General features: G+C 38.1%; 1 protein-coding gene across 4 annotated transcripts in view; it reads left to right on the plus strand.

The window, feature by feature from the left end:
* USP45 (ubiquitin specific peptidase 45) overlaps positions 1-22919 on the plus strand; it is an 88037-nt gene that overhangs the window by 29323 nt on the left and 35795 nt on the right. For all 4 annotated transcript variants that reach the window (XR_003548312.1, XM_027769259.1, XM_006170905.3 and 1 more), the window contains exons 6-9: positions 9447-9589; positions 10243-10338; positions 13046-13176; positions 22382-22469. Coding sequence is in view for 3 of the 4 variants with exons in the window: in XM_027769259.1 (XP_027625060.1) it covers positions 9447-9589; positions 10243-10338; positions 13046-13176; positions 22382-22469 (458 nt within the window). In the remaining variant the exon portion in view is untranslated. The remainder of the gene's footprint in view (positions 1-9446; positions 9590-10242; positions 10339-13045; positions 13177-22381; positions 22470-22919) is intronic.

Genomic DNA, 22919 nt, shown 5'->3' on the forward strand with positions numbered 1-22919 from the left:
ACTATACATCATTTAGATTGTGAAGATACATTACCCAGCATGATATATACCTCAAATAAGAAATTAAATGATATGTTTGTATCTGAAACTGTATCTGAGGATAAATAATATTGGGACCTTTTACAGTAACAATTTGAATGTAGTTTAATACTTTTTTTCTTTTTAAAAAAGGTCATAGTTCTGCTCTAAAGTAACAGTTATGCGCCTAAGAAATCAGCATTTTAAAAAATGAGTACTGGCCCAGGTGTGGTAGCTTGTATGGCTGACTCTGCTACTTGGCAGGCTGAGCCCGTATGGTAGTCTTGGGCTTGATATCCAGCTCACCCTAAAAAGCCACACACATGCAGATAGTCCCAGCTACTCAGGAGGCTGTAACAAGAGGATCGTGACATAGTGAGACCCTGCTAAAAAAAGAAAAGCAGTAAATATAGTTTTATGTATACAGATAGGAGCCAAGAAGATATTGGATGTTTAAAAAACCAACTTCTTATCAGTGAGGTATTTAAATCTGGGATTCTTCATTAGAACCACAAAATACATTATTTGAGTGACTATTTTCTCAGTTTTTCCAAAGATGGCACATGAGTACCCTTCCAGATATGTGGGCACAAGTTAATTGCATACAATGGGTGCCAAGGGCATTAGGGTTTAATTCTTTCGAGGAACCATTTGAGAGCTGTAAACTGTAACCAAAAAAGCTATCAATTCAAACACCAAATACATTTAGCAATTGATTACGCTCGATTTTTGCGTAAGGATAATGGGCCGTCCTTTCATATCAACCACTAGGATTTCATTAGTGTCTTAAACTGTACCACACTTGCAAGTCCTTATTATCCTTTATTATAATAGACAAAGTGTAGATACTTTTTAAATGTGTGAATTCTGAAACTAGATTGCCTTATTATGCATCTTCCTTCTATCACGGACCAGCTGTACACCTCCATTTTATCATCATCTCTAAAATGGGACAAATATCAGAGGTAATCATTGTAATGTTCTTAAATTCTTACTTTAGATAGGTAAACTGCCGAATAAGTTTACTTCTCCCTGGTCTGTGGGATAAAAGGGAAGAACCAGTGCTCCCCTCTGGTTTAACCAAATTAATTCACAAGTTTTCTTTGAGAAGAGAGAGATATCAATATGATAACACTTGGCCACAAACCCACTATTGGTTGCTTTCAACTTTCCTTCAGAACAGATAATGCTGAATCTTTATGTACTTGTTTTTTTTTTTTTTTTTTATTCTGTAAGTTAAGTATTTTGGAATTTCTTGGGCAAATTGTATACACATGTTAAATTGTCATTTTTGTTGTTAAATTGCCCTAAAAGAGTATACAAAAGCTAAAGTTGACAACAGGTTGAACAACATTTTTGTTCATATTTAACTTTATAGTTTAGTTTTGTTTTGACATTTCTAATATCATTTTTGCCAATCCCATCAGTCTTTTCTGTAATGATTTTTAGCTTTTAGGATGATGCTATAAAGTATTTTTGCTCTCTAAGATTATAAAGACATTCTGATAAAATCTAAAATTTTCTGATACTTCAAAAGTTTTTAATAAATATCTATAACTTAATATTCTTAAAATTAGTTTTTAAAAAAATAGCTAAAGGCTTTTTAAACATTCAAGTCAATTTTGTGATACAACAATTTGAAGTATACTAAAGATTACCTTTTAAATTGACTTTAGATGTTGAATTTTTTGTCTTTTGATTTGCTGGCACTTCAGCCAGATTTTCTGTCTTGTAAGACCTGAGGCATGTACATAACCTATCATGCCTACTAAATTAGCTATTCTTTGAGTACTCAGGTTATAAACCTGAAGTTAAATTACAGAGATGTAAAAGAACTTTTAGAAATTTAGCTAAAATGGATATAGGATTTTGTCAATATTCTCTGCATTCTGGGTCTGTATTATTTTATAAAAAAGGAATATCTGATGACAGTGTTGGTAATATAGAAGTTCTAAGTAAGGTAGATTATATTCCTTCCAATAAAGTAACCTAACCCTGAAATTCTGTGCTTATTTTTAATCATGGACACCACTTTTTTATAGGTGCTGGTAAAACTTGAGAATAAAACAAATGAATGATAGTCAAAAGTTCGTTTGTTGTTGTTGTTGTTATTGTATCCATTTTGTCCTTTTAATTATATACTTCAAAACATCTTGAAGTAGAGTTCTTAGTGTATTTAGTTCCGTGTTTATAAAGGAAGACAGACGTTCTTAAAGTGAATATGATCTAAAATATTTACACTGCCATACTGAAAGAGGTTTGTTGTCTCTAAAACTAAAATTATTAATCATTATTAAAAGTTATACATTGGTTTTTATTAAAACACATACATGAGCATGTCAACTGATTGAGAGACTGATCCAGACATCCCTGTTTCAAACTAGAATCTTTTTTTTTTTTTTTTTTTTAGTGCTAGAGCATGTATGTCCTCTCCAGGGAGAGACAAAGACACGGGTTATAAGAGGAGAGGAAGAGGAGAAGACACTCCCCATGGAGAATGGTCATACCATAATCTCTTCTTCATGTCCCCCTCCTGTTAGCATTTTGGGCATATGCTACCACACACCTACCCTTTTGATTCCCAGGCCTCTGGGTCTGGGACTCAGAATGTATGATCAGCCATGTGGGATCTGACTGCTTTAATTACCAGGCAACAGAGTTGGCTCCAAAGTAGAATCTTAAATTCAGCTTACAATTTCTTAGTAACCAAAGGTACACATATATTTAGTTTCTAAAAGTTTTATTGAGATGTTGTGTTTCCATAAATTGAAGGTTTCAAATTTCTGCGCTGTTCCTTATAATCCAGTCAACTATCATAAGCAAGAGTAAATAATTACAGATAATGGTTCATATACTGTGCCTGGCATACAGTGGACATTTGATAAATGAATTTAAATTGTTACACTGTATAAATGTGCTACTTAGTCAAATAAACTTGCACTTTACATAAAACAAATAGCTTTTAGAAAATGTGATTTCTAGCTAAATGATCTGGTTTACCATTCAGTCTCATAGCATCCTTAGTTTTGACTATTTTCTCAGACTTACATGTAATAGTCAATAAAACAGACCCTTGCCACTTGTGTGAAGTGGCTATTTAACCATGAAATAAACTATTTTTATTGCCTTTGCCCTGTGGATATGTTCTTTCTGGCAGTACTGTCCATATTTGGTGGCTGTGCATGGAGAGCCAGGTGGTGCTGAAAAGCCTCGCACAGTGAAGCGTGGGTATATCTAGGTTTGACATTTGTCGTCCCTTTCTGCTGAAGGGAAGGGAGAAATCTGTTTTTCCATATGTTTATGCTTTTTTTTTTGCCTGCAGTTTTGTCCAGATGGTCTTATGAACATTGTTTACTTTGGGATGCTCTCCCAGATGTTTTGGAAACTGACGGATAAATGTGGTACACAGATACATACATCATTTGCAAATTTTGGTTTTTAAAATACTATTTATTTTCGTAGGATTAAGTATAATTTATTTCTGGGAGTATTTTCCCTATTGAGTTATGTATATATAATTGATATATTCATATATCTTTTCCCAACCATTCTGTGTTCATATTAACAAGCTAAAAATATTATGGCAATGTTTATTAAGTAAAGAAAATACTTTCAGAGTCATATTTTCTAAACCTATAAGTATCTTGCCCCCCACTGTCTTATAATTCTTCTCATTGTCATAAATCACTGGTGATAATTTAGGTGATAAAATGACAGTGGATTTATAGTCAGAAGATTATCGTCGGACCTTTTACATATTGCTTAATCTGTTGGGAGACTGAGTTTTGTAAATGTAAAGTCAGAGTAACAGCCTTACCTTAAAAGATGAAATAATACTTAGATTTAATTTTCTTTCATCTCAAATCTCTTAAAAATCACAATGAAACCCTCTGTCGGCAATGGCTATAATGAAAGGCTGAAACTTGCCTTTTGTGGGCTCTAGTTGGAATCTCAGATACAAACGAGGGAGAGACTGTCTGCAAAACCAGCCGGGTTTCATGTGAGGTTTCCTCTTGTTTGTGTCAGGCTTCTTACGTACCGACTGGCTATTTCCCTTTACTTTTATGTTCACTTGTAGATTTGAATACTGTCTGGCCTCTTCCTCCTTTTCCTTTCCTCCAAGCTTGACCTCTGTACTTCAGTAAACTGCTTCATTGAGGTAGCTTTTGCCCTGAAGCTCTAGTGTGGGGTTTTTTCCTTGTCACTTAATATGTGAAGGGCAGGAGAAGAGACCTATTTTGCTAGTTCTTTCTTGTATTAACTTAGGATTTTGGAGTTGGAAGTTTAAAAATATATTCCTTAAATTCTGGATGACAGATATGCAGTAACAACCAATATATAATAAATAAATAAGCACAGAGGAATAAAGGGATTAAAAAAAAATCTTAGGGTCTATGAAAAAACATTGCAGCACAAGATAAAAGTTGTTAGAACTTGGAAGAAAAATCTTTTTTATGAAATTTATTTACTTAATACAATTTATTTTTCTCAATGAGACATTTCCATATGTTAAGAAAAGCCAATTATGAAAACCATAAAGCTAGTATAATAGGCAAACACAGTAATTCAGAAAATCCAATTCAAAGTAAGAAAAACCTGATAAAAAATATATACAGAGTGTACAGAGAGGGAATAAAGAGAAGGGAATTATTACAAATTATTATTATGAATTATTTATTTTGTTGGTCAAATTATCCCAGCTTGGACCATTGAAAGTTTATTCAATATGGTGCCTCAATATTGTGACTTACTCCCATAACTTTTTAAAAGAACATTTCCTTATTCTCTGGCACAACAAAACATCATGCTCACTGTTCATGAGCAGGTGAACAATGGACACAGGATGGCTCATGAAGATAGGGATTTTGGCACAAATAACATTTTGGAGGGCTGCTCAGGGCTATTTTTTTAAAAACACTTACATAGTGCTTACACACCAGGTGCTTTGTAATTATTAGCTCATTTCCTCCTTATGAAGACTCTATTATCCTTGCTAATCCCACTTGATTGATTTGAAAGCCCCATTATCTAGATGCTTTTTCTTTGACAGCAGCCTTGTTTGAACTAACAAGATACGCATGACATCAGTCTGCTCCCAACTGGACTAAAGCTTCTTCTTGTGGTTTCCTCTCTGCTGCTATCTATAGGAACATGGCCACCTTCACCCTGGTCATCTCCCTTCATGCTGTTCACAAAAGTGGCAGAAGGTGTCTGAATTGATTTCCTCTTGACAATTTATCAGAGACACAGAAGGGCTAAATTTCAGTAGATCTGCTTAATCTTGTAGATTTTCTTTTATGTTGATGTCTATCATGTATGTTCCCCCAGTGCTGCTCCCCTGTGAATGAAAGAGCAGTAATGAGAAGCATTGCCTGATCTCCATCAGTCAGTCAGACATTTAAAGGTTAGTTGGTAATCAAGGCAGCATGTCAGTATTAGATAAATAAAACATGTAGTTGTAAAGTACTATACAATAGAAGGGTTGAAAGGAATTTAAAAGAACATCTAGTTAGAACATTTGAGAACTTGGGAATTTCTGTCAAATTTCAAATTATAATGATTTCGATTCAGGGAGTAAGTCTGCTATTAGAGAAATATAATCAATCATGCCAGTCCATAAATGTTAAGAATTATTTTTCATTTTTATGTTGTTATTAAATGGGAACTGATAATATAATTTTCCAATCTGTATTAATTAAATGCCAAGCACTTATTTATGATACTCTTAGGTATTTTACTTTTCATATTGTAACACTATTAATTCTAAAATCCTGCTTATGTTTATGATAGTGCTTCCACCTGCAAGAGAGGGAAGCATCCTTAGCAGGATCTCACCAGGCTGTGGTCCCCTTTCCCTGCTCTCTAGCTACGTAGGGTCCTGGCCGCCTATGCAGCATCCAGCATATTTTTAAGAATTAATTTATTTACATTTAATCACGTATTTACAGTGTACAATGTTTCTTTTTCTAGCACAAATACTACACATGTCAGTCAAGCCAAAGATATTACTCTTTAACTTATCAGCAAATAGCCTTTTTTTTAATCAATTAAGCATATATTTACTCCCCCTTCCCCCTCTCTCCCTTCCATGCTAAACTTTTTCCCCACATTTTATTGATTCACAACATACCTTAGACTAAAAATATGGAGAAACCTGGAATCTAGTTACAAGTGCACTATAATTTTCTTCTGAAACATGTATATATATATTTTACCTCTGTTTCCCACCCTCCTCCCACGCTATTTCAGGTGTCTATAGTTGTTTTCTATTTCTCCCCCCCCCACATTTTATTGATTCACAAAATTTCGTAAATCATCTAACTACTTCCAATAGCAAGTTCAGCTGTTATATACATATCTGTGAATACATGTCTGACTTTAGGTGTGAAACTCTGAGTAGAATGAATATACTATAAGGTAGCACCTAGCTGACACTATATAGTTTACTATGGTCCTTAAATAGATGTTTTTAAATATATTCTTTAATTTCAAGAAAAGTAGTTTTATCAAAGAAATGCTAAGGAACTTTGCCTATAACTTAAAGCCAGGAAGCAGTTAGGATTCTGTTCAAATAGTAGGTACATGAACCTATCGGCAGTTTAAGACAGGACAAAAATCCTTAAAACCAGACAGCAAAGCCTAGAATAAAATCAGCAATGTTTTGGTCAAAAGTCATAAAATGCTATTTTACCAGTTCAGTCTCATGTACTTAATCTGTCTTTTGTTGTGGTTTGATCTTCCCAATTAAATTCTGGGATATAATATTCAACTCCTGGTTTGTCCGTGTTGTTGGTCATTTTTTTAGTTTTGAACTCTTTTTATTTTGAGAGGTTTTTGCTATAGGGCATGTGTGCTCGCCAGAAAGACAGAGAGACACAGAAAGACAGAAAGTGAGAAATCCCCCCGCCCCCCCCCAGGGTGGACGGCCATGCCACAATCCCTTCTCCTCCATTCTCCTCTCGGGATCTTGGGCATGCATGCACACGTGCCCGGCATGAGTTCAAGCCACTGGGTCCAGGAGCAGAACCATGGTCAACTACATGAGAGTCCAGCGACATAGCCATTATGCCAACTGCTGATCCCAGTTTTGAACTCTTATTTCTGTGTGTCTGTATTTAATTTTCCTGGTACAGCACTCCCTTGAGAACTTCTTAGAGATCTGATCTGGTGTTGATAAATTCTTTCAGGTTTTATTTATCTGAGAATGTTCTTGTCTTTTCTTCCTGTATGAAGGATAATCTTGCTGGGTACAGTATTCTTGGTTGAAATTGTTGAAATTGCTTTTCCCTTAACACTTTGAATATATATTTTTTAAGGCTGACCTGGGGATCTAAATTGTTTTCAGTCATGTGGCTTCCAGGGTTGCAGGACATTATGTTATCACTGCACCATGGTGGTTGGGCCTTTTTTTTTTTTTTTTTGCGATAGGGCATATGCACTCGCCAGACAGACAGAGACAGACAGAAAGCAAGAAATCACCCCCCAGGGGGGATGGCCACGCCTCAGTCCCTTCTCCTCCATTCTCCTCTCGGGATCCTGGGCACACAAGCACACGTGCCCGGCATGAGTTTTAAGCCACTGGGTCCAGGACGTGAACCGCAGTCGACTACATGGGAGTCCAGTGACAGCCATTACGCTAATTGCTGGTCCCAGTTGGGCCTTCTAATATTTTTTAACTTTCAATTAATTTTTTTATATAATAAAGAGCCTGTGCACTTGACAGAAAGTGAGAAAGCTCCTCCCATGGGGGACAGTCATGCCACGATGCCTTCTTCATTCTTTTCTTGGGATCTTGGGCGCACACACACACACACACACACACACGTGCCTGGCATGAGTTTTAAGCCACCAGATCTAGGACTGAACCATGGTCAGCCATGTGAGAGTCCAGTGCCTTAATCACCACACCACCTGGTCCCATTGGCCTTACCTTTTAATTTTGACAATTTTGAATTCACAGGAAAGTTGTTTAGAATAATGTAAACAAAAATAGATTATGATTTGTCTATTTCTTTTTTCCCCCTGTGCTAGTTGGCATTCTCTTTTATATGGAAGGTCCCTCGCTTTTTTTTTCTCATTAAATAAAGAAAAAAACTTGTTAACAAGACCAGCAAATGGCGTAGTGGTTATGTTGCTGGACTCCACATGGCTGACCACAGTTCAAGTCCTGAACCGTGGGGCTTGAAACACATGCCAGGTGCATGTGCATGCATACTCAAGATCCCAGGAGGAAAATGGAGAAGGAATTGGAATGTGGCCATTCCCCTGCCCCCCACCCCCCCCCGTGCAGGGGTGATATTTCACTTTGTCTCTGATTCTCTGGCAAGCACATGCGCCCTGTAGCAAAAAAAAAAAAAAAAAACCTTTAAAAAATGATCACTTTATCATTCTATAAGTATTAGGCCATCAGGAAAGTCGTGATGCATTTTTGCATACAAAATAATCTATGATATTACCCTTATTTATTTTGTTAGTCATACTGTCCCAACTTACACCATTGCTAGTATATTCTATGTGGCACCTCTGTATTTTGACTTACTCCCATGAGTTTTGTTTTATTTTGTTCTGTTTTTAATATTTCCTTATTCTCTGGCATAGCAAAAAATACTAAGGATGCATTTTACATCTTTGCTACCTGGGCTTAGAATCAACTTTTTTTTTTTAAGAATTATTTTATTTAACTTTATTTTTTCTTTCCTTTTTTCAACTTTTTTTTTGTTGTTAGGTTTTTGCTACAGGGTGTGTGCGCTCACCAGAAAGACGGAGAGAGACAGAAAGCAAGAAATTAGCCCCCGGGGGGGGGATGGCCATGCTGCAATCCCTTTTCCATTTTCTTCTCGGACTCTTGGGCACGCACACTCGCCCAGCATGAGTTTAAGCCACCAGGTCCAGGGCTCAGACCACAGTCGACTACATGGGAGTCCAACAACATAGCCATTATGCCAACTGCTGGTCCTTATTTATTTATTTTTTAATTTGGGGAGAGAGAGAAAGAGAAAGCCACCAGGTCTGGGACTTGAACTGTGGTCTACCATGTGGGAGTCTAGTACCCTTAACCACATGCCACCTGCTGGCCCCAGACTCAACACTTTCTTCAGGGCATCATCATTTCTTTTAGTGAGGAATAGTACCCAGAAACTAAACCTTTTTTCTACTTTTTCTAAAAACTGTATTTTTTTTTTTTACAGCTTTCAAATTATTCTGGAATTTGCATGTAATACGGTGCGAAGTACAGATCTGTACTTAAAATTTATTTAAATTAATCGCTTTAGCAATGAACTATAAAACTAAAGATTCATGGATTCGTGTCTGTATTCTTGTCCTCTAGAACACTGATTCAGGGAGGAATCTTATTTAATTTTAAGTTATGTCAAATGAATATATTCAATTTTACATTTCATGTGAGTTATGTTTTCTCTAAATTGTAGGTGCCTTTTCTAGAATCATAAAACTTTGTGAAGAAAAATGTGAAGCAGGTGAAATAAAGAAGGGAAGAAAGGGCAGCAATGTACCATCTGTAAAAGGAATTATGAATTTAGGAAATACTTGCTTTTTTAATGCAGTCCTGCAGGTAAGAATCATTAGAGAGCTTTAAAAATCTAAAAGATAATTTAATTTATATTGTTAACAGCATGCATGTAGACAGTCAGATGACTGCCAAATATTTCTCTAGACATTTCTCTTTTTTTTTTGAGAGAGAGATTTTCGCTATAGGGCGCGTGCGCTCGCCAGACAGACAGAGAGAGACATACAGACAGAAAGCGAGAAATCACCCCCCAGGGGGGATGGTCACGCCGCAATCCCTTCTCCTCCATTCTCCTCTCGGGATCATGGGCACGCACGCACACGCGCCCGGCGTGAGTTTTAAGCCACCGGGTCCGGGACGCGAACCGCGGTCGACTACGTGGGAGTCCAGCGACATAGCCATTACGCTAACTGCTGGTTCCCTAGACATTTCTCTCTTTTTGTTTTGACTATCTTTGGCCATATGGTACACATAAATGCACCATCTTTTTACAAAGTGCTTTTGAAAAGTACCTTGTATATTTTACCATGGCTCTATCAGTAATAGTGAACTTTACTAATGATATTCAGTTAAGGTAAATAAAAAAAATTTAATAGGCATTTTGGTATGCTATGAAACTTGAAATTTTGAGAGAGTATTCCATCAAATCGGAACCATAGTATAACTGAATCAGAAGACTTTACTTTTGCTTTTTTTAGAACTTGGCACATACTTACATTCTTACTGAACTTATGAATGATATCAAAGAAAATGGTACAAAACTCAAGATTTTTCCTTCGTCAGACTATCAGCTGGTGAGTAAGAAATTTAACTATCTGGCTAATAGCTGTTTTCAGGTGAGCCACAGATGTTTCTGAAATCTATTGGGTCATCAGGAAAGTCATGATATATTTTTCTCTGCAAAAATGTTTCATCACTTTTCTGAAGGTCCAATATGTTTCTCAAAACTATCACCTATGATCGTTCTTGTGAAAATAAATAGATTTAACATTTTAAAGTAAAAATCATAACTCTAAGATGTTATGATTCAAATCTATTGAGACAGCTTTTAAACAAACATACTGGAAAAACAAGAGTTGACTTGCATTGCTTAGTTTTTATTGGTGACATTTGTGTAAGTTTAGCATTTCATTCTTTAAAGGCAGATTTAATTAAATTATTTTTATTCTTTTAAACTATTCTTTTCAAGTTAATTTAATTTTATTTGTTATTTTTAAATTTGACAGTTCAAGTTCATTTAATTTTATTTGTTATTTTTAAATTTGACCAGAGAGAGAAAGAAAGAGAGAGAGAGAGAGAGGGAGGGAGGGAGGGAGAGGGCCCGTCTTCCTTTAGTTTTATTTCTGATGGACTTTGGCTTGAGTGTATTGAGACTAATAATGATTTTCGTAAGAAATTGGTGTGTGTGTGTGTGTGTGTGTGTGTGTGTGTGTGTGTGTTAGAGGAGGAAGAGGAGGGTGTGTGTATAGCTCATGATCTGGCTTTTGAAAACAGAAAAGAAGCATTCTAAAAATGCTTAGCCTAACGTAGTAATCTTAGATCGTCCTTCTCAGGAGGCAGTTTTAAAAGACAGTATTGTTATTTTGTTATCATTGAAATGGCAGCCTAAAACACAGGTCTATTTAGCTCCTTAAAAATTTTGGGACTAGTTATGTCGCTGGACTTTGATATAGCCCACTGTGGTTTGAATCTCAGACCCAGTGGCTTGAACTCATGCCAGGCGCATGTGCATGCATGCCTAAAATGCTGAGAAGAGAATGGAGGAAAGGCGATTATGGTGTGGTCATTCCCCCGTGGGGTGATTTTTCATCTCCTCTCTCTCTCTCTCTCTCTCTCTCTCTTTTTCCCTCTCCTCTCTCCCTCCTTCCTTCCCATGGGCCCAGCATGAGTTTCAAGTCACTGGGTCTGGGACTCGAACCAAAGTTGACTATATAGGAGTCCAACACCTTAACCACCATACCATCTGCAAGTCCCTTTCCTACAGATTTTTATTATCAAAAGTGATTTCTGTTTTACTTAAATCTGAAACTACACTTAAAATGAAGTCTATTAAACACACACACACCTTTCTGCTATGACAATTGAAAATTGCAGATGGTGTGGTGGTTAAGGTTTTGGACTCCTATATGGTCAATTTTGGTTAGAGTCCCAGACCCAGTGACTTGAAACTCATGCTGGGCACATGTATGTGCGTGCCCAAAACCTCAGGAGGAGAGGGATTGCAGTGTGGCCATCCCCACTGGGGGTGAGTTCTCACTTTCTCTCTCACTGTCTCTGTCTCTCTGGTGAGCGCATGTGCCCTATGTAAAAAATCTTTTTTGTAAAAATAAAAAAAAAAGGGACCAGAAGATGACATAATGGTTATGTCACTGGACTCCCACATAGTCAACTGTAGTTCAAGTCCCAGACCTGGCAGCTTAAAACTCACACTGCGCATGTACACATGCATGCCCAAGATCCTGAGAGGAGAATGGAGAAAAGATTGCAGTGTGGCCATCCTCCCAGGTGGGGGTGATTTCTCATGTTCTGTCGCTCCAGTGAGTGCATGCACCCTGTAGCAAAAATCTCTTAAAACAAAACAAAACTTTAGGAAAAAAAAAAAAACCTTAGGAAATTAGAGGCTGTCCTTTCTGTAGATGTAGGCAGATAGATTTTTAAGAACAGTAAGTGTGAAATACATGTGTAGCAAGTACTTCATGAATACATGAATAAGACTACATATTCTATAGTAGGAGATAATATTCTATAATGTCACAATATTTGGGATCTGTTTTTTATTCATTGTTCTTTTTCTTTTGAGATATGTTTGTTCTAGGGCATGTGCATTCACTGGAGAGACAGAGAGAGACAAAGAGATAGAAAGTGAGAAATCACCCCTGCCCCAGGGGTATGGCCACGCCCTTCTCCTTCAGTCTCTTCTCAGAATTTTGGACACACACAGACACACCCGGCATGAGTTTCAAACCACCGGGTCTGAGACTTGAATCATGGTCGACTTCATGGGACTCTAGTTTAATAACCATTATGCCATTTGCTCGTCCTTATTCATTGTTTTTTGGAAGAGGGGTGAGGATACATTTTTTTAAAAAAATGAACTTGGTGGGGAAAATTGTTTTTCTACAAATAAAGTGGCTAATTCTTCACACAAGTTTAGCTGCTTTCTTAAGTCTTATGTTTCTTTTAAAAGAAGAGTATGTAGTGTGCTGGTTTTGTCACATAATTCCTGTTCCTTGTTTTACTCGTAAAATATTTTGGAAATGGCAGAAAAAATGCACGATTATTTGTGAAGATGTACAAATATCAAGGAGATGATTCATTTTACTTGTAGAGAGCACCTTAAGGGCCACTATCAAGCACCTACACATTGGTATTTCACTTAAGCTAATCATTTGATTAAATAACGGGCAGAATATATGAAAATACTTGTGTTTTTCAAGGCTTAATTGTTTTCTGTATTCATAACTGTGTATTTCTGACATAGAGTTGATCATGTTTTTAAAGGACCCACTAGTGGTGGAACTCTCAAGCCCTGGACCGCTGACCTCAGCCTTGTTCCTGTTTCTTCACAACATGAAGGAGACTGAAAAAGGACCACTTTCTCCTAAAGTGCTTTTTAATCAGCTCTGTCAGAAGTGGGTGCATCTACATTTTTTATATAAATAATCACGGAATTACAAAATACTAATGCATTCATTACATAGCATGAGGAGTCTCACTCTTAATGTAACATTGTGTTGTTGCCTAGGCTATCATGAGAAAGAACTAACATGTTTAGCTACACCTTTGTGTTTATGTAAATTATACCTCATAATCCTCTGAAAAAGTGATTGTTTACCCTCATTTTATATGTAAGGAAATAGAGACCTGGAGAAATGAAGCCATTTACCGAGTCTCAGAATGACAAAGCTGGGAATCAATTCAAGAAATCTGTCCTGAATCAGAGCCCATGATGTAATTCTGTAAAGTTAAGGAAGTTGTAGAATTGGAAAATTTAGAAAGGGGAGAAACAGCAAATTCAAACAGAGGTACTTGCTCTCTGGTGAGAACAGTGGACCTGTGAAGCACCACAGTGTCTAAATAGAAAATCTAGGCCCAGAGAAGAATGAGGGAAAAAGAAAAACTACAGGAGGCACTCAAATACCCGCACAATCGGGAAACCATTTATGCATGAGAAGTGACGACTGAACCTGACCTCGAAGTCCCTGTGCCATCTCCTGGACTGTGTGCATATGCAGCTGGGCTGCCTAATAATGGACTGTGATCCTTATTCCTTCCATTAAGTGGAGTGTGAGTTCAGCACTGTTTCTTGCTCCTTGCCATATCTTCAGAAATTGTGCAATTAGGACTCATACGTCACCCTTAAATGAGCAAGTGTAAAGTAATGGATCTCTCCTCTGCACACTTCCAGGGGTCCCCTCCCCTCATACATAGCAGGTTCATCATTGACAATATATTAGAAGATATAATTTCGCCTCTTTATTTTTAAACATGAGCTTTGAGGTAAATAGAGTTTAAGTGAATTTTTCAAGGTATTACAGTAAGTTCAAAAACAAAATCTCAGCCAGTTGTTGATGTGGTGGTTAAGGAGGCTGCATTCCACATGGCTGACTCCACAGTTCAAGTTCCAGACCTGATGGCTTGAAAAACATGCCAGGTCCGTGTGTATGTGCCCAAAATCTGGAGAAGAGAGATGGAGGAGAAGGGATTGCAGTGCGGCCACCCTCCTGGGGGATGATTTCTCACTTTCCCTCTTTGTCTCACTGGCAAGTGCACATGCCCTATAGCAACAAGTAAAAACTTCTTAAGAAAAGCTGAAAAACAAAAAACAAAATCCTCAAGTGCCTGGAAATAAACACAAACTATAAATGATCTGACTTAATTCATTAATTGATTTCTTAATCTGAAAAATGGAGAACTTCAGGACTTGCCAATGGTGTAAGGTCATGTCGCTGGACTCCTATGTAGTCAACTGTGGTTCAAGTCCCAGACCTGGAAGCTTAAAACTCACTCTGGTGCGTGTGCATGTGTGCCCAAATTCCCAAGAGGAGAAGGGATTGCGGTGTGGCCATCCCCCCTGGGGGTGTTTTCTTGCTTTGTTTTTCTCTGTCTCTCTTTGTTTCTCCAGTGAGCACATGCACCTTATAACAAAAATCTCTCTTAAAAATAATAGAACTTCCTTTTTGTCAGGTATTTTCTAGAAACTAGGAGTATACTTTGTATAATGTATCAATTAAAAATGGGCCAGCCAGTGATGTGTTGGTTAAATTGGCTGGAATATGGCCAAATGCATGGTTCAATCCTGTATCTGCTGGCTTAAAATCATGCTGGGCATGTACACATGTGTGCCCAAAATCCTGAAAGGAGAATTGGAGAAGAGCTTGTGATGTGACCATCTCCCATGGGGAGTGCTTTCTCTCTTTCTTTCTTTCTCTTTCTCTCTCTGCCTCTGTTTTCTCTCCTTTTCTGTTTCTAGCAAGTGCATGTGTCCTCCAGAAATCAAACCAAAAAAAATTTAATGAAAATGGACCTGTCTTCATGGAGCCCATAAGCTCGTCCACAATCACTGAAACATGCAGAAAGAAAACTCAAAATCCGAACTTACATTTTTATGTTTCTACACATTTTTTAATTCTCATTTTAATTTAAATTAGTAAAGCTGTAAAATACCAAGTAGATTAAAATATCTGTGCTGTGATATTTTAAATGTCCAAAATATAGAGGGTGTAATATATGTTTCATTTGTTTAGCAAACGCTATTTCTTCATAGCCAGAAGAGAAAAAACAAGCAAACAAACAAACAAACCTGTAAAAGTCTCAGAGACATGGGTGCCTCATAAAGTTAAAATTTTCTTTCAGGGTCCAGCAGGTGGAGTAGTGGTTAAGGTGCCAGATTCCCACCTGGCCCACAGTTTGAGTCCCAGACCCAGGAGCCTGAAACAATGCCAGGCATGTATACATGCGTTCCCAAAATCCTGAGAGGAGAATGGAGGAGAAAGGATTGTGATATGGCCATCTCCCACCCCACCAGCCCAGATGACTTCTCATTTCCCTTTTCTTTCTATATCTCTGTGGCCAGCCTACATGCTCTATAGGAAAGAAAGAAAAAGGCAAAACCAGGAAGCTGACGTTAACACAGTATGGAATGAATACAGTAATGAATCCATTCTGGTACAGATCTTATTTGGATTTCGCCAGCTTTTCCATTCACTCTTCCTCAAGTTTCAGAGATGATGTAGAGTGGTTCTGTTTCTCCATTCTCACTCGTGCCCATCTTTGTCCCCCTTTACTCCATGTTGCAAAAACTAGTGTTGATGTGCTGAGTTTTTTTGGGAGGAGAGGATTGTTCCCGAGGAAATGTAATTAACTGGATAAAAAGTATGCTAAAAAATGCCATGCAAAGGCACTACTCCTATAGTGATATGTTGTGATATGCTGTGTTGTCTTCTGCCTTAAGGAGTACCACCAATATTCAAGATGGAAAGAAAATACAGTGAACTCTAGTACTCGGAGTATATTCCTCAGTATTGTCTTTAAACTACTAATTTATTCTGGGTTTAGTTTATATTTTATCTTTTGTATTCTTATATCCATGGTTTTCTTATTTCTAATTAGCTTTTTTTTTTTTTTTTTTGGAGGGGGTTTTGCTTTAGGGCGCATGTGCTCACCAGAAAGACAGAGATAGACAGAGAGACAGAAAGCGAGAAATCACCCCCCAGGGGTGATAGCCACACTGCAATCCCTTCTCCTCTATTCTCCTCTCCAGATCTTGTACACACACGCCCGGTATGAGTTTAAGCCACCAGGTCCGGGACTTGAACTGCCGTTGACTACATGGGAGTCCAGTGACATAGCCATTACACCAAATGCTGGTCCCAGCTTTTTTTTTTTTTTTTTCTTTATAGTTTGCTATAGGCATGTGCACTCACCAGAAAGAGACAGAGAGAGGGAAAGTAAGAAATCACCTCCCACAGGGGATGGCCACATCACTATCCCTTTTCCTCCATTCTCCTCTTGGGATTCTGGACATGCATTCTCGTGTGTGCTCTGAGTGTCTGTCAAGCCAGTGGGTCTGGAGCTTGAACTGCTCATTTGGCCATGTGGGATCCAACTGCCTCAACCCTCATGCTACCTGCTGGCCCTTAACTGGCTATCTTATCAATACCCATATGTTCTTACTGACTTTTTGTCCTATGTTTTTAATACCTAGTTTTTTATTGGCGTTATGCCTTTTTTTTTTTTTAAGAGTTTTTTGCCTTATGGCATATGTATTCGCTGGAGAGAGAGAAAGAGACAGTAAGAAGAAATGTGAGAAATCACACCCCTGCCTCCAACACAGGGTGATGGTCATGTCGCAATCCCTTCTCTTCCATTCTCATCTTGGGATTTGGGGAATGCATGCACATGCACTGGGCGTGAATTTCAAGCGACTGGGTCTAAGACCCAAATCGAGGTAGACCATGTGGGAGTTCAGGACCGTAACCGCCATGCCATCTATGGTCCCAGTAGTTATGCCTTTATATGGCCATTTCTTGAGATATTTTTGTAAAACCTTTGGGACAATTCTCTACAATTTATTTGGAACAAAGTAAATTTGTTCTAATTGTGATTTTTTTTAAACATTACCTTTATTTCTTCCTTCCTTCCTTCCTTTCTCTCTGTCTCTCTCTTTCTTTCTTAATTGCTAGGGAGGGGGAGAAAACACCTTTTCATTCATCATTGTCACATCTTTCTCCTTCATTTCTCCATCCTGTCAGTTTTGTACACACACACACACACACACACACACACACACACACACAGCGTTTTTCAAGCCAATAGGGTCTATATTCAAACTGCGTGGTTGACTGTGTGGGATCCTGTTCTCTTAACCACTAGGCCACAGGGCCAGCCCTCTTTGTGTTTTATTACATTGGTTTGTAGGCTCCTTTGAAATAGGTGTTTTGTTTTGTCCTCCCCCATTTGGCCTCTTCTGTTTTTCGCCTGTTTTCTCCATCCCTTTGTGTCTCCTCTCCCACTCCTCTGCCCTGCCCCCATCAGAATAATAATTAAATATTTTAGAGTATCCTCACTGTAGCCCTAGGCTGACCTAAGAGATCCAGATTTCTTAGTGATTCACAGTTTCGGTTATGGGACTGTCTATTGAATGCTCAAAAAGGCCTCAGGTCCCAAGATGTGTCTGTGTTCTGAGGCATCATTACCCACAAGATGTGACACAAATTCTCTTGCTCGATGTTTCTTCCTTCCTTTTTTTTCTGATGGTCTACTCCTGTTCTATGCTTGTGCATACATTTTCTTACATCTTGAGGTTTTTAAATCTCCTCCTTCAGCCTAGCCTTGGTGGAACGCACTGCTGAGACACTGTGCTTCATACTTTGGGATAACATGAGGCCCAGGTTCTGTTCCTGGTCAGATGTAAAAGCTAGGTGTGGTGGCATGAAGCTAGAATCCCAGTGACTCAGGAGGCTCAGGCAGGAGGATTGCAACAGAGCGAGACGTCCCCCCAGACCCCTTGTTAAATCCTTTTTCTTACAGGAACAATTTTACTCGAGTACATTCCTCTGAATAGTAAGTGTTCTCCTTATTTTGCCTGAGTATTTTCATATGTCCTATTTTTCTTTCTTCTTATCCTTTAAATTTTGCTATCTCTTTTGATATTGATAGCTCAGATATCCATCAGAGATTCTGTAAGTCATTGTCTGATTATTTTCCCCAGCCCTATGTAAAAGAAGAAAGGAAAAAAATCTAGATTTATTGGGGCCAGTAGGTGGCCTGGTGGTTAAGGGCACTGGACTCCCACATGGCCAACTACAGTTTGAGTCCCAGGTCTGGTGGCTTGCTTTCTCACTGTCCCTCTCTCTCTCTCCTCTCTGGTCAAATATAAATAAAATAAACAAATAAATAAATAAAGATAATTCTTTAAAAAGCCTAGATTAATTTTTTGCAGTAGTTTAGAAGACAGCAAGTTTATGCATGGTTGAAATGAAATGAAAGGCAGAGACATGGTGAAGACAGTTTCTCCTTTGTTCAGGTTTCCTTCCTGTGTATCTGCTTTAAAAGCTATAATTGTCTCCACTCTTCTACCTGCTGCCAGGCTGGTGCAGATATCTAAAGGGTGTTGTTTCCCCGTCTGCCATCTCACTGACTTCCTTGTTTCTACAGCCCACGTAGAGTCTCCTGAGGTCTCCACCTCTCATGATGCCACTGTGGAGGTCCAATGAGATAGGACTTTGTGTTCATCTTGGTGTCCATCCTAAACATGCAGAGAAGCCCACCAGGGGCGTTAACAAGTATTTTCAGTATCAAGTTATTTACTACTTCACAAAAGAGTAACTGAAATGCTGTGTTCTCTACAGGCTAGATTCACTGCCAGTTCAGTTAGTTTTTTGGCAATTAGGGACATCTATATGGAGCATTATTAGGATGAATATTTGTCATGAAGTAATGAGGAATTAAGCTTAAAGTACTGAATTCAGAGTCAAAAGACCTAGATACATGTCAGCAGTATTTAGCTGTTATTGTTTTCTCAAGTATAAAATGGTGTTCATATTAATAATAAATTCCCTAACAGTACTGTTGTATATATCAAGAAAGATATATTGTATATATGATAATGAAATACAGTTGACCCTTGGTATATGCCAGGGAACCCTATGGGTACCAAAATCTGAGGATGCTCAATACCCTTCATAAAATGATATAATATTTACATATAATCTATGCACATCCTCTCTATATTACTTATAATACCATGCAATGTATATGGGATGTAAATAGTTTTTACACTCTGTTGTTTAGGGAATAATGAAAGTATACAGTGTTCAGTGCAGATGCAACCATCCTAGGCCTAAGTAGTAGTACATATCAGCAACAATGTAACTTTGTATTTTCCATTTGTGGTTGATTGAATCTGCAGATGTAGAATGCAGGGATAGGGCCAACTGTAGTTGTAAATTTATCTTGTACTACCATAGATATACGTATTATTTTGTATTATTTTGACAGAATTTTAAAAAATTATTTAATTTTATTTATTAATTCAGTCATTTTTCATTTGGCCAGAGAAAGGCAGACACATAGAGAGAAAGAAAGTGAGAAGGCAAGCCACCAGTCTGGTACTCAAACCATGGTCGGCCGTGTGGGAGTGTCTAGCACCTTAACCACCACACCACCTGCTGACCTGATAGAATTCTTTCTCTATATTAGGTCAGAGAACTTTCTCGATTTAGTACTTGTTTGCATTTAAAACAAAATGTTCATTGTCATTATTTAATTATTTTTCCTCCAAACTGATGGGTCCAGGACTCAAACTGTGGTCAGCTATGTGAGAGTCCAGTGCCTTAACCATCAAGCCACCTGCTTGCCCCACAGATTACTTTTTTAAAAAAAATAATTATGGGACCAGCAGATGGGGTAATGGTTATGTCCCTGGACTCCCACATAGTCAACCGTGGTTTGAGTCACAGACCCAGAAGCTTAAAACTCACGTTGGGGTGGGGGGTACCAGCAGTTAACGTAATGGCTATGTCACTGGACTCCCACATAGTTGACCGCGGTTCGCGTCCCAGACCCAGTGGCTTAAAACTCAAGCCGGGCGCATGTGCGTGCGTGCCCAAGATCCCGAGAGGACAATGGAGGAGAAGGGATTGCGGTGTGGCCATCCCCCCTGGGGGGGGTGATTTCTCACTTTCTGTCTCTCTCTGTCTGTCAGGCGAATTCACACGCCCTATAGCAAAAACCTCTCAAAAAAAACCAAACCAAAACAAAAAAAACTCACATTGGGTGTGTGTGTGTGCATGCCCAAGATCCTGAGAGGAGAATAGAGGGGAAGGTATTGTGGTGTGGCCATCCCCCTTGGGGGATGATTCTCACTTTCTGTCTTTCTATCTCTCCAGTGAGTACATGTGCCCTATAGCAAAAATCTCGCTAAAAAAGGACAACAAAAAGAATTATTTATTTGAAGCTAGCAGATGGTGTAGTGGTTAAGGCAGTGGACTCCCACATGACTGACTGTGGTTCAAGTCCATATCTGGTGGGTAGCTTGCTTACTCATTTTCTCTCTTTTTCTCTCTCTCACTGTCTCTCTCCAGTGAGCATACATGCCCTTGAGCAAATTTTGAAAGAAATCATTCTTCTTACAAAGTTTTTTTTATTTTTAATTTTATTTATAATTCATTATTATTTTTTAATTTGCTATTGGTCACATGTACTCATCAGAGAGAAATGGAAAGGAAGGAAGGAAGAAAAGTAGGGAGGGAGGGAGGGAGGGAAGGAAAGTGAGAAGGCAAGTTGCCAGGTCCAGGACTCAAACCACAGCTCGCTATGTGGAAGTGCAGCATCCCAACTACCGCACCACCTGCTGGCCCCAGGTTACTTTTAACAGTACTGAAATCAACTAAATATCTTTTTTCTTTTTTTTTTTTTGGAGAGGTTTTTGCTATATGGTGAGTGCACTCACCAGGAAGAGAGAGACGAGAGAGACAGAAAGCGAGAAATCACCCGTAGTGCGGATGACCACTCTGCAATCCCTTCTCCATTCTCCTCTTGGGATTTTGGGCATGCCTGCAAATGTGCCCAGCATGAGTTTAAGTCACTGGGTCCAGGACTCGAACCATGGTCAACTACATGGGAGTTCAGTGACATAGCCATTATCCCAACTGCTGGTCTCCAACTAAATATCTTCTATTTTGAAATCTTTACTAATAACTTTTGATTTTTTTTAAAAAAGAATTTTTTAATTATTTATTCATTTATTTATTTAATTTGACCAGAGAGAGATACAGGGGAGGAAGGAGAGTGAGAAAACAAGCCACCGGGTCTGGGACTTGAAACGTGGTTGGCCATGTGGGAGTGTCCAGTACCTTAACCATCATGCCACCTGCTGGCCCCACTCCTGATCTTTTTTTAAAGAATTATTTTTATTTAATTTTATTTATTATTATTTATTAATTTTAAAATTTGACCAGAAAGAGACAGAGAGCTAGGGAAAGTGAGAAAGGAAACTGCCAGGTCCTGGACTAGAATCGTGGTTAGCCAGATGGGAGTCCAATACCTTAACCACCAGGCCACCTGCCAGATACCTGATCTTTTTATTAACACACATGGAATTTAACTGTCAAATCTTTAAATATATTCACAGAGGTATTATCTTGGTATGAGGGGATTTCAAAATGTTTGTGGAAAAATAGAAGTAAAGAATGAGTTAATTTGGTGTGAAAGCTTTTTTTTTTAAGAGTTTTTTTGCTATAAGGCATGTGCGCTCACCAGACAGAGAAAGACAGAGAGACAGAAAGCAAGAAATCATCCCCCAGGGGGGATGGCCATGCCACAATCCCTTCTCCATTCTCCTCTCGGGATCTTGGGCACACATGCACACGCGCCCGGCATGCATTTAAGCCACTGGGTCAGGGACGTGAACTGCGGTCGACTATGTGGGAGTCCAGCGACATAGCCATTACGCTAACTGCTGGTCCCGGTGCGAAAGCATTTTGAAATTCATGCAGCTTTTCATAATATATATATCATGAACTTTCTGAAGATCTTTCATAGTTGTTTTAATATAAATATTTTATTTTTTGTTTTGTTTTGCTTTGTTTTAGTTATTTAAGGTAGGTTATAGAGCTAAATGCCTTAGATTTTAATACTTTTTTTTTAAACTAGATGTGTGATCATGGGCATTTAAAAAATAATCCTTCTGAGTCCTGTTGTATTAGCAAGAGAAAGTAACATATTCCATTGCTTGAGGATCATGTGATTTTAACATATATAAAGCTACTAATATTCTGCTTGGCATGTAGTAGTTGCTTAATAAATTATAGCTTTTTTTTTTTAATATCATAGGGCACCTCGATTTAAAGGTTTCCAACAACAAGACAGTCAGGAGCTTCTTCATTATCTGCTGGATTCAGTGAGGACAGAAGAAACAAAGGTCAGGTTTCTTTCTGTTTATCATATATCTCTCTTTAAGAAGAGGATAGAAAGCTGAAGAAATTAATTTCTACTGTAATTTTAAAATATGGTTGAGAAGAAATTAGACTTATTTTGGGTAAGTGTTCTACATATTCTTTTCTTCTTCTGTAACATTATTTTCTTTATTCTTTTTTACCCCTATCATCCTTTATAGTTAATGCTATTTGGCTGTAAATAAAGTAAATTAATATAAACTAGCCAAAATAAGGAGAATAGAATCTTAAAAAATTCAGATGCAGGGAGATAAAGCTGAGGGATTTAGAGACAGGAAAGTTATGAGGAACCCAGAAATTATTCCTATTTTCCTACTTTCTCTGGTCCTGTAGTTTATTTATTATTATTTATTAATTTTAAAATTTGACCAGAAAGAGACAGAGAGCTAGGGAAAGTGAGAAAGGAAACTGCCAGG

Source organism: Tupaia chinensis, unplaced genomic scaffold (assembly GCF_000334495.1).
Source record: "Tupaia chinensis unplaced genomic scaffold, TupChi_1.0 Scaffold149168_1, whole genome shotgun sequence".
In the NCBI taxonomy this organism is placed as follows: domain Eukaryota; kingdom Metazoa; phylum Chordata; class Mammalia; order Scandentia; family Tupaiidae; genus Tupaia; species Tupaia belangeri.